General features: G+C 33.6%; 1 protein-coding gene across 1 annotated transcript in view; it reads right to left on the bottom strand.

Moving 5' to 3' along the window:
- The window catches only part of LRP1B (LDL receptor related protein 1B), a 1,894,461-nt gene that overhangs the window by 991,546 nt on the left and 890,770 nt on the right, over nucleotides 1-12,145 (bottom strand). Inside the window, exon 6 of the mRNA XM_073905704.1 lies at nucleotides 8,578-8,835. Coding sequence (XP_073761805.1) covers nucleotides 8,578-8,835 — 258 coding nt within the window. The remainder of the gene's footprint in view (nucleotides 1-8,577; nucleotides 8,836-12,145) is intronic.

Genomic DNA, 12,145 nt, shown 5'->3' with positions numbered 1-12,145 from the left:
ATAAAGTATATTTTAAGCAAGTTATGTACATTGTTTTTTTAGACATGGTGCTACTGCACACTTAATAGACTATAGTAGAGTATAAAAATTTCCTTTATATTCACTGGGAAACAAACAAAAATATTTGACTTGTTTTATTGTGATATTCACTTTATTATGGTGGTCTGGAACTGAACTGTATATGTCCAAGATAAACCAATATAATTCAAGGGGAAAAGTTGGAAAATTGAGCTTGTGTTTATCAAAATAATTACCTTGAATCTCCTTGCAATTTTGTGTGAAACTCATCCCATGGAAATAGGTTGGACAATATTGAGAGTCCCAAAATAAAAGCTCAGGCCTAACACAGAATGGGATGGAACACTGAGATGATAATTTGCATAATTCACACATCAGAAGCATTTTGTCTCAATTATCTGTAGTTTAGGAACAAATATCTTTATGCATAAATTATCTAAGTACCTGCTGTAATTCCCAGTGGCCTTTTATGTGAGTAATCACAACCATAATGCACCCCTCCAAGTTCAAAATTTTTGTGGAGATACCCATGATAATTCTAATTTAGTCAGTTACACTCTTCTTACAAACTAAATCCTCAAAGCTCTGAGAGAGTAAAACTTGCATCTGATACAGAGAAAAGTTTAAAAGAAAGCTTTATTTCATTTTTGAATGTCTTTTTAAAAAAGTGTTGTTCCTGTTCAGAACTTCAGGGGCAACTAAGTATCTCTCTTTGTGATAACAAAAGCAAACAATAAAAAGATTATTTTCAAAACCTGCATGTGTATGTCAGTAGAATTCAATGATGTCATCTTTCTTCCTGCCAGACATAACTCTTTGTTTTGTTTTGTTTTGTTTTGATGTCCATGAAGGAAGATGAAATACTTGACCAGTTCCTGAAATTAGTTGAGAGGAGACAAATAATAGACTGGGTCTAATGAGGTAATTTGGAGAAAATATGGGAGTCTTTTCTTGAAGTAAATTGATGATTCCAAGGAAAGATAGGAAACTGTGGAAAGCACACTGACATAATGTGAATTAAAAAAAATGGTAATTCTCAAAGGAGTAGAACAAAACAGTATAATCAGCTCCTATACTGGTTTTACTGAAGTTGTAAGTAACTATGCTAAAGCAAAAAAAAAAAAAATAATTTCAACTAAGAAAGAATTGATATTAACTATTTCTAGGTAAAAGACCCCCAAAACTCTATGCTGGGTACCATGGATTTGCTCTATCAATCTCATTCTGTTTTCTGTCCATTTGAAGAGATTGAAAAGCCTTAAACTATCTTTGCCACACAAACTCAAAGCTAAGTTTTTGGAAGCTAACTGACAGGCACTTGGGAATTTGGAAGTAAAAGTGGGAGGTTATTTTCCTGCCCATTTTAATATTTTGGACTGGGAAGCACGATTGTTGTAAATAAGACATTTGCTTCTAGTAGTGCTCAGTGTCTGTCCTCCAAGTCCGTGACAGGAAGCAGTGTGGACGTAGCAAGAGTGGCCTCGGCTGCATCACAAGCCTTCCTGCTTCCAGATTGCAGCTGGGGATGTCCAGTCTCCAGTTACCAGGGCTTCAAAGGCAGCTGCCAATGCAGCGGTAGCAAGAGAAGTGGGTTTTTACTTCCAGCATAGTTCTGGTACAGAGAATCATGGTAGCCTCTAAAGTTCTGTGTTGTCTGGATGTCTTTTCCAAAGGCACAGTCTAAAATTCTCTCCTCTATGTCTTCCAACAATTTTGAGAGCATTCTGTATTAAAGACCTTCCTGATTCAAATAGTGAGGTATCTGTTCCCTGCACAGAACCTGGACTGATGTACCAAAAATTATTCAGAAAAAAAAGTCTTCTTTCAGACATGGTGAGTCTTCTATAAAGGAGAAGTCAGACACTTTATAATAATTTTGATTTCATCTACCTCTCACAAGTCCAAACAAATCATCAATATATTTTTAAACAACACAAACAACCAACTAAGTCTTAAAGCCAGGTGAGGTATTTCATATGGATAATAAATTGTTCTTACCAGTTCAGATAATTTGAACTGTTTTAGCAAACCACAAGGGAAACAGTAAAGGTTTTTGTTGCTATTATTGCTGTTGTTGCAAAATAACATCTCCCAACAACAACAAAAATTAAATAGAAGCTTCTTTGGCTATAGAGTTATTGCCTTTTTGTGAATTTTCAGGATTAAAAACACTCTCTAGCACAATTTTAGGATGTGTTTTATTACATGGGAGTTTTTGGAAAATTAGTCTTAATGTTGACTAGTAGTACATAGGGCTTCCTTACCATTTAGTTTTGGAAATATAGCATAACCACCTATTTTTGAGTGAAACTAAACTGAATAATAACACTTAATATAGAGAGATAGATACATCTTCTTTAGCATCACCTTAAACAGGGAGATTGAAATGCTATGGATTAATTCTCACATTAAAATAACAAAAGTTGCTAAGAAAACATAACATTATCAAGTAAATATTGTCATTAAGATGATAATGATTTACAGAATATCTGAAGCCCACATTTAATTATTAGATTTGCAATTTCAGGGACGCTGTTTGAGTTGTTCACCAAAGGATTAGTAGGCGTTAGAGAATTATTTCATGTTTACCAGACTCCCAGGAGACCAAGAGTTCAACCATAATGTCAATTTGTCAATTTACAACTACTGTTAGGATGCTCCAGTGAAACAATTACTAACAGACACCCTCCTAACAAACTCTTCCCTAGAGGAATTTATGGTGAGAGACCAAACCTGAAAGTTATTTGTTAAGCACAAAATCAAAGCAAAGGGAATTCCATATAATGGAGTTGAGGCCTTCTAAGTTTTATGAGGTACTTAGAAAATTATCAGGACTACACTATGGAATACTACCTTTTTGAAAACTAGAACACCTATGAATATGCCCCCAACACAGTATATGTTTTTCTTTAATCTAGACCTGTATTTCATAAACATTTTAAAAATCCTTCACTATCTATATTATCATCTCTTTATTTGACATTGTTATTTTTTTATTTAAATTCAATTTAATTAACATATAGTATATTATTAGTTTCAGCGGTAATTTAGTGATTCATCAGTTTCATATAATACCCAGTGCTCATTCCATCAAGTGCTGTCCTTAATACCCATCACCCAGTTACCCCGTTCCCCCACCCACATCGCCTCCAGCAACCCTCAGTTTGTTTCCTATAGTTAAGAATCTTTTATAGTTTGTCTCACTCTCTTCCCCTGTGTTCATCTGTTTAGTTTCTTAAATTCCACATACGAGTGAAATCATTTGATATTTGTCTTTCTCTGACTGACATTGTTCCTCTATCATCAAAATGTTTTTGTCTCCATATTATTCCTAACTCTGGAAAAAAAAATGTTAAAATTTAAAAGTTACCAGACACTGTCTATATTATAAAGTTAGTACTAAAATATACTCTTTGCTATCATCCTCAACCACAAATGATCTTTTAGGCTAAGCCTTTTCCTGGAATGAATTTCACATATGTGCAAACCTTTATTGCATATCTAATTCCTGTCAGCTCCAATTCTGAAACAGACTCTGGTGTTGTTATCATAATCTCAGAGTATGTGGTATTTGGACCCTATATCCTTTGTGTGCAGACTAAAAGTAATTGGGCCATTAGGAAGAAAAAGCTAGAAAACTGTGATTATAGGAAGTCTCTATAGCTTCTTGCACACGTAGCTTGTATAGCTTTAGTTACAAAGACAGCAAATGTATAAGAAAGTGATGAGAGAATCCAATCTGAGTGATTCTCCCTAAGACCTTTAAAACAATATTTCTCAAAGCGGATAACATAAAACCCTAGATATTTAGGATGTTAATACATATTAGGCATATATACACACTCATACCACCTCCTTAGAAACAAATATCCAAAGAAACACACTCACAGACACACCCACAAAAATATCAATCAAGTGTTCAGTACTCAAGTAAAGGAAATCCTGGGCTACACAAAGTAAAACAGGTACTTTACCGAAGGGTTTTGAATAATCTTTAACATGCTATGTACATATAAATCTCCAATAGGTTCCATAGCATGCAAAATTTCCTAAATCCATTTGACGACAAAATCATTTTTCCAAAAATGTCTTACAGAACTGATGTCCCAAGGAGCAGGTTTTAGGAACTTGTTTTATAAAGAGACTGAAGTATACCTATTATGAGTGATTAGGTGGGAGAAAAATAAGAAAGGGATAAAAAAGGGGAAGAAACAAATATTCCTCCTCTCTCTCTCTCTCACACACACACACACACACACACACACACACACACACACACACAGAGGAATATCTCAAATTACAAGAAAAACACAAAGTAATGGAAGGGGAAAGTATGTTTAAATCTGGGCAGGATCTTAGCCGTTATGCGAGTAAGTTCTTTCATTTTAAAACGATTTGCATAAGGTCAGGTAGCCAGTTAATGAGAGCTAGGACCATATCAACTCACCATTCCTTTTACCCCAAATATTGTGGCGATAGAAATATAAACCAGTGTTAAAATAAATGTACGTCACAAGATGTTAGAGTCTGAAAAAAATAAAATTAAAAATTAAAAAACCCAGAATCTTAATCAAAAACTGAACTGCTGCATGCTAGTTTTATTACTTTGCTTAATTATGCTCCTTCTTCTCACTGTCCTTAGAGTTGATGCTAAGTTCTTACTGTAAATGTGTCTACAACATTAAAAATTTCTAATGGTCAAGGAATATGAAGGGAAAAAATGCCTATTTTACTTGACATAAATTTTTTAGGGAAATGCAAAATAAAAAGAAAGAAATAATATATTTATAGAGAAAAAATTATCAAATAAACGCTGTCAGAAATTATTTTGCTAGGCTACTTGCCATAAAAATAATAGCTTCTTTTTTTCCTTCTCTTTTCTCTCCTTCCCTCACTTCCTTCTTCCTTCTATCACGATAGAGTTTATTAAGACAGAAACAGGTCTCAGTAATTAGATGTCATGGATTTCAAATATAGTACATGACTTATTTATTCATCATGAAAAGAGCATTTTAATTTTCAAGTTTCAGATTGGTAGATTAGGAAAACCTGCCAAAAATTTTGTTCTACTTGATGTATGGCATCATGATGGAATCATCAAGAGAGTCCCACTTTGATTATTAATATCCATAATGAAACAAGCAGACATGTGAATCTAGACAAAAAATACTATGAGAATAATGATTTAAAAATTCTATATAACATGAAGCAAAATTTGTAGGGGAATACATTTCTAGTGTGTAAGGTATATTTGACCAAATTCATAGGAAAAAAAACAACAATTGAGGCTTAGCACATGTTTAATATCTGCTTTGGTGAGTTTCAAGCATGTTGCCAAATGACAGTAAATAGTAATTTAGTTCTTTACAGGCTGACAACTGAACTAACAATAATTACAAATTTATAGAGGAAAAGAGTGCTGAGTGTTTTTTATTCTTCTTTTTTTTTTACCAGGCGTTCAGGACAGTCTTTTATGACTGCGTCCTGATTGTAAATCAGAATGGTTTACTTACTTCAAAGTATAAATTCACCTAATGTTTATGTAAAAATTAAGACATAATTTAATATCACTGCCTACAACATTAAGCATATGGTATCAAAAAGGGAATTCTGAAAGTTCTCTGGAAATGTGTCCTCAGATCAACATCTTTGCTAATTTTAACTGTCTCTCTCTCTTTTTTTTTTTTAAGAACTCAATGGGTGGCCTGATCACTTTGCTAAAATTCCAGATCCCAGCAGGAATATGTGGTTTTAACTAGCTACACACACACACACACACACACACACACACACACACACACACGTCATAGATATTATTTGTGGAAGATGTGAGAGGTTCTTTGAAAGCACCGGTATTTGCCTTTCTAATGTAGAAGAAAGAACATAAGATTTAGCTGTCCCATGTCTGTCTTTGTTCTAGCCACTCAGGATTGTCTAATATATCTGCGGTCTGTAGCTGAAATTTTTTTCTACAACAAAACAGAAAGGACATACAGAAATATGGTGTGTATCCAGTGAAATGAGATAGAAAATACAGATTTATTATTTCACTAAAACTGTTTAAATAAACCATTATGCAAATTTTAAATGCAAGTAAGTTTGACCTGTAACGATTGCTTTCCTTGTCATTTTTTGAAAAAAAAATTTTTAATATTTTTTTTTTCAAAAAAGAATGCTTTCCTCAGGCAAATTCAGAAAAAAGCATTTATGGAAGAGTGGATAGTGACAGGTATTCAGGCATACTCCCATCAGTTCATTATTTTTGTTTATATGGTACAGCAGATATTTTATGTAATTATACACGCAAGGAATATTCAAACTTCATTATCAGCTCAAAAATTGTCACAATGAATGAAGAGCCCACCATATCCAATGGCAGCTATTCGCTGACATGTTGATAAAATGCATGGTTTACAAGCAACGATAGAGGAGCCCAGCCTTGCTCACACCTCTCCTCTACTCCCATCATTAAATTACTTCCACACATTTAGTCACTTTTTTCTACAGTGACTGAAATTGTGTAGCTTAAATCTGACTTTATTTATTTATTTATTTATTTTAAGATTTTATTTATTTATTCAGGAGAGACAGAGAGAGAGAGAGACGCAGAGGGAGAAGCAGGCTCCCAAGGAGCAGGGAGCCCGATGCGGGACCCGATCCCAGGACTCCGGGATCATGACCTGAGCTGAAGGCAGATGCTTAACCATCTGAGCCACCCAGGCGCCCTTAAATCTGACTTTATCTGACTTCGTCAAAAAACATTTATCCTAATTAGAAGATTTCCATTGTATTTATTATTTATAATTCCAAAATGAATGTTCTATTCAGGATTTCAGTGAATTGCTTAACAAAAATCTCTTTTGTTTTCTAGATTTGCCAAGAATTGTCATATAACTCAAATGTAATCTAAGTTACAAATTATATTCTATAGATGTTCTAATGTGCAATTGCTTGACCATCCCTAGATGTACTAAAAAAATTTAAAAAAATAAAAGTTGTTTTAAAAATACATATTACAGAAGAAATTGCTACTACTAATAGAGCATGTCACATGTAGAAAAGTTGCTTAAGTTAACCTGGAAAATAATTTTACCTGGCAACTTAGTGAATATCCTCGCTGTTTGACTGCCAGTATTCATTCCATTTGGGAAGGACAAATGCATTTGGATTAGTTAAGGTAATCACTAACATGGCAGAGACTGGGGCCTTTTTTTGAACAGTTCCCAACAGCTGGCTCAGCCAATGGCTGAAATACTCAAGTCACACAGCAGTACTCCTTGTGTAGGTAGCCCTTGTTATTTACTATTTATTAGGAATTATCATTTTCCATAGAATCATTGAAAATAGCCAGTGTTTACTGCTTTTGCTAGGCATTTTCATCCAGTGTTGCAATAAATGGCTTTAGCAATTGTTTTATTTATGTTAAGAGGATTTTCAAAGCATTGGATTCGATTTGTTAAACATTTATTTATGTTCATTTAACTATATACAATCATACCTTTATATTCCATTTTTTATAATTTTTGCAACTGATTCATTTAATATAATCATACTTATTACATATTACATGGTATTATTTTCTTATGTTTAATAAAGATTAATAACCAATTCCTTTAACTGTATGTCAAAAATATTAATAAAATATAATTATTGAATCCAAATCACCAAACATTCTACATCTGAAAACTACATTTATTCTTTCAAAGCACTGTCTTTTTTTTTTCCTTCTAGCCTGACTGCACTTTTTTTTTTTACTTTTCTACCAACTTTTATGTTAGCAGTGTTTTCAAGAATAATTTTTTTCTGTAAATCATAAAATAAATGGACATATATTGAATTTCTCATGCATACAGTTTCCTCAGGCAAGCACAGATAAAATTTATACTCCTATTTTGGAGGGGTGGAGTTCAGGAGAGAGAGAGAGAGCGAGAGCGAGCAAGCACCAGTACAAAAGAAGGGACTTTTTTGTTTGTGTAACAATGTGATTTCAATTTACAGTAATATGAAGGAAGCACAGTTGCTAGTTTGTGAATTTCTGGCTTGAGAAATCAAAGTAAATCAAAATCACAAATCACTCTTTTGGAAGATGCTCTTTTTTTGGAAAACTCTGATTTGCTAAGAAAAAAGTCAACAAACAGAGGTAGTTGTTACCAATTATCATAAATCTAATAGTTTTAAGGCATTTTAACTAACACTACAGTTGATGAGCTTATAATTATCAACTGTTTCTTGCTTTTTAAAAATCTCACCTTCACTATCACATTGTGAACTATCACTCAGTGGCAAATTACAATTCTCATTTAGATGACACTGTAATAAGCATTAAATAAAGAATTAAAATTAACTGTAACTTACTACTTACATAAACAATGAAACTATATGTGTATGTGTGTGTATATTCAAAACAGGTAGTGAATACATTTATTTAAGCATATTCATATTTGCATATATAGGTTTCCAATAGCCAAATACTATGCTAGAAAAATCTAAGAATCCTGTTTACTGATCTGTAAATGAAATCCTTAAAGGATGATATATAATATGAATTGAAATACTCACTGTGGAAGGATTGAAGAATATTGATTGTCCACTCATCTGTTAAACTTCCTGTTTTTGTTATCTGGATACATTTGAGCTGATTTGAAGATTCTCTTGATTCAATCCAACAAATCATGTCTTCATTATAAATAAAATCCAGAGTATGAATTTCATTTCCATTGACTGAGCTCAAGGTTGCCATTTTACTTCCATTGAGATAGAAAACCTCGATTGTTTCAGAATTTGCAATTAACAGCATAGGCAACCTATCTGTAGGTTCTGGAATAAAAGAGAAAGAAAGAAGTGAGTTCAACCAGAGGCAATTTTTTTTCACAATTTTATATCACTTATTAAAACTTATTCTTATATTTTAATGCATCTTTAAAACAAAAAAAATGCTTGCAAAAGTATTTATTAATACTTCCTATATATGCTTCACTATATATTTCAGTTCACTTCTCTAAGGAAAACATAGACCACTGAGCACTTGTATTCTCTATTTTCTTAGTTGTAATGTGTTGTGTAAATGTGAAGACAATGCTATTTACTTTCATTGTTGGTAAATTAAGTAAGTTCTGTTAGTTGTTTTTTGGCTTTGTTTTGTTTCTTTAGCAATGTGGATGGATCTGGACTGACCTCTCCATACAGACTTATAGGCTTCCCTTGTGAGCAAGGGCATGCCTTTTTGAGGTGGATATATGAAGCCAGAAATGGATTTCTCTGGAGTGAAACATGCAAAGCTCATAGGCCCATACAAGCAGCACCTGTGATTTCAACCACACTGGCTCCTTGACTGACCCAAATTCCCCTGGTGACTAGATTATAATTACTGAGCTACTTCTTTCCATGTTCCTTCTTTATAGTCAGGAAAATAAGATTATAGAAATAAAAGAAATCTGCTTGATATTACTTTTAGAACAATTCATCTTTGCTTATGTTAGGATTAGTGAGATTTTAATGAATATGTACTAATTGACCAAAATTTCAATGCTTGCTAAGATTTAAAGATAACAGTAAAATTTCAAGTAAAATTAGTATTGAAAGAGTTCAGTGATACAGTCATAATCAGAGTAGCTTCTGTGCTAATTAGGAAATAAAAATTTGAAAATCTTCAATTCCTCTTTTTCTCTGCCTTACATCCGAAGTATCAATAAATATCTTTGATTCTGATGCCAAACATATGAGGAATCCCACCATTCCTCAGTGACTATTACTAACTACCACCCTGCTCCAAGCTGCCATCATCTCTCAACTAGATCATTCCAAGAGTCTTCTAACTAGTTTCTCTTCTTTCATCAATGCCCTCCTCCTCTTTAGTCTATCTCAACTCGATAGCCAGAGTTATACCTTTAAAATGTTAATGTCAATTAAGTCAGTCTTCTGCCCAATTCCTCAAAAAGCTCCCATTCCAATCAGAGTAAAAGTCAAAGCCTTCATAATGCCCTATAAAGCCCTCCATGATCTAATTTGTTACCTGTGTGACCTCATTTCCTTTATTTCCTTACTACTCTCACCCTTGCCATTTCCCTCCAGACACACCACCCTTCTTACTGTTCCTTGAATGACAAGCCAAATAAACTTCCATCTCAGAAGCTCTTCCGTGTTCCTAATCACCCCCATATATATCAGAAGGCCTGACTTGCTCACCTCATTTATGGTATTATTTGAATGTTACCTTTCTGGTGAAAACTTCTCTTACCACTTTACTTTGTAAAAATTGCAAGCTCTTAACAAACTCTATATACAAACTCCCTATAAACCTTCCCTGCTTCATTTTTCCCTTATCATGACCAAACATTGTATATATATATTGTTTTTCTGATTTGTTATTTTCTACTTCTGCTGCTGTATCTCTAGTATTTAGAATCTAGTGGTTATTCAATAAAAATTTCTGAATACCTACAATGGACATGGAATTCTTGCAGAGTAAAGTTCTTTAGAAGCATTTGGTGAAATGTTACAAAATAATTTGGTTTTCTTAACTGATGAATGGAATCTAGAGAAAGACTGGCTAACAGAAAATTTCATAAACATCATTTGATCATTCAAGAAACTGACACTGAACATTGTAAAGGTAGGACAAAAGCAAATATGTATATTATGAGTAATATAATTAAACAAGTCTCAACTTTTAAAAGATTATTTAATGGTCTTCATCGTTTCTGATGTGAGTAAGGATATCAGGCTCCTTGTGTTTTACTCAGATAGAACAGCATTTGGATTTTTACACCCTAAGGAATCAACTCAATCAAGGCATAAAATTCTTCTCCACGTTCAGAGAGACACTAGAAGTTTTTGACTTAATAAAAACATCAAAACAAACAAAAATAAACAACGATAAAAAGTCTCAGTGAGATTATACAATTAATTAACCCAACAACAAAGAAGTCTCTAAAATGCTGAGATCATTTCCACAATAAAAAGTTCTCTCAGAAGAATTAGTAAAATCGTGGATTATCTCTGCTTGACATAACCTTGTCACAGGACCACATCCAAGCTTGGTTAGCTAGTTGGCTTCTCTCTTAACCTCTTAAATCCATCTTGAACCATGCAATGTTTGCCCTTGTCATTCCCTAATTTGGAAGTCCAGACTTAGTCCCTTTTCAACACTCCTAGCTCTGTTGTTTTCCAGTTGACTTTAGCACTCCTGAAACCTGTTGGATCATATATTTCTCAGGTTATGAAGGGGTTTTAGGTGGCTGTGTTATGAGGTTAACAGAGATATATTGCCGGTCTGTCAGTGCTTAATTTGACAACTGAAATGATCGATAGTGAAATTAAAAAGTGAACCACTACTGAAAGTTTCTTTGCTTCCAAGTTTTATGAGAAGTCCAGATGTAGACAATAATTTCTTGACTGGCTACCAGTCAGTAAATTTACTTATGTAATAAACATTCTTTGGAGTGAGTCTATAATATGAAGTGACACTGATTCCCCTTAGAAACTGAGATGAAAATGAATTAATGGTCAACACAGGCAATGCTTACTTGACAGAACTGATCAATCTGATTTTTGTAGTTGCTTTTTGAGTGACTCAGTTGATTGTTTTAATGCCAAACATAACAACCACTGATTTTATAACTTCTGTTTAAAAGAAAACCAATAAAGCGGATGCTTCATAATTTGAGATAGTTTGATTTGATAATGGTGACTTTAAAAATTCAAATGACACACTGGAGGAAGGATACTTGTTAGTTGTGATGTGCTTCATTGAAATAATATTCATGTGTCTCAGTTAATTATTAACTGTGATTTCCCTCTTTACACAAATAACATAAGACCTACTTATGGTGGTGGGAGGAAGCCAGTGAAACACAGGAACCCACAAAAATAATCAGGGGCTAAGGATATAAACCTTTTATTCTTCCTACTTCATGAAAGCTTGCATAGGTAATCTGCCTCAACCCACACCATGTCTGATCTCCAGTGTGCATCATTACCTCAAGTTTCCACATGCCGAGGTAAGAACACCATTAGCTTGGGTGACAAGGATATAAGTCTGATCAGAATAAACGTAATGTTCTTAAAAAATGCCACCCTTAGAGTCAGTGGACAGTTTTCCCAAAGGAAGAGTTGGAAAGCACATTAG

The sequence above is a fragment of the Callorhinus ursinus genome, unplaced genomic scaffold, assembly GCF_003265705.2.
Source record: "Callorhinus ursinus isolate GAN/ISIS: 27379988/994484 unplaced genomic scaffold, GSC_fseal_2.0 scaffold2, whole genome shotgun sequence".
Taxonomy (NCBI): Eukaryota; Metazoa; Chordata; class Mammalia; order Carnivora; family Otariidae; genus Callorhinus; species Callorhinus ursinus.
This window is presented reverse-complemented; position numbering and strand designations above follow the sequence as displayed.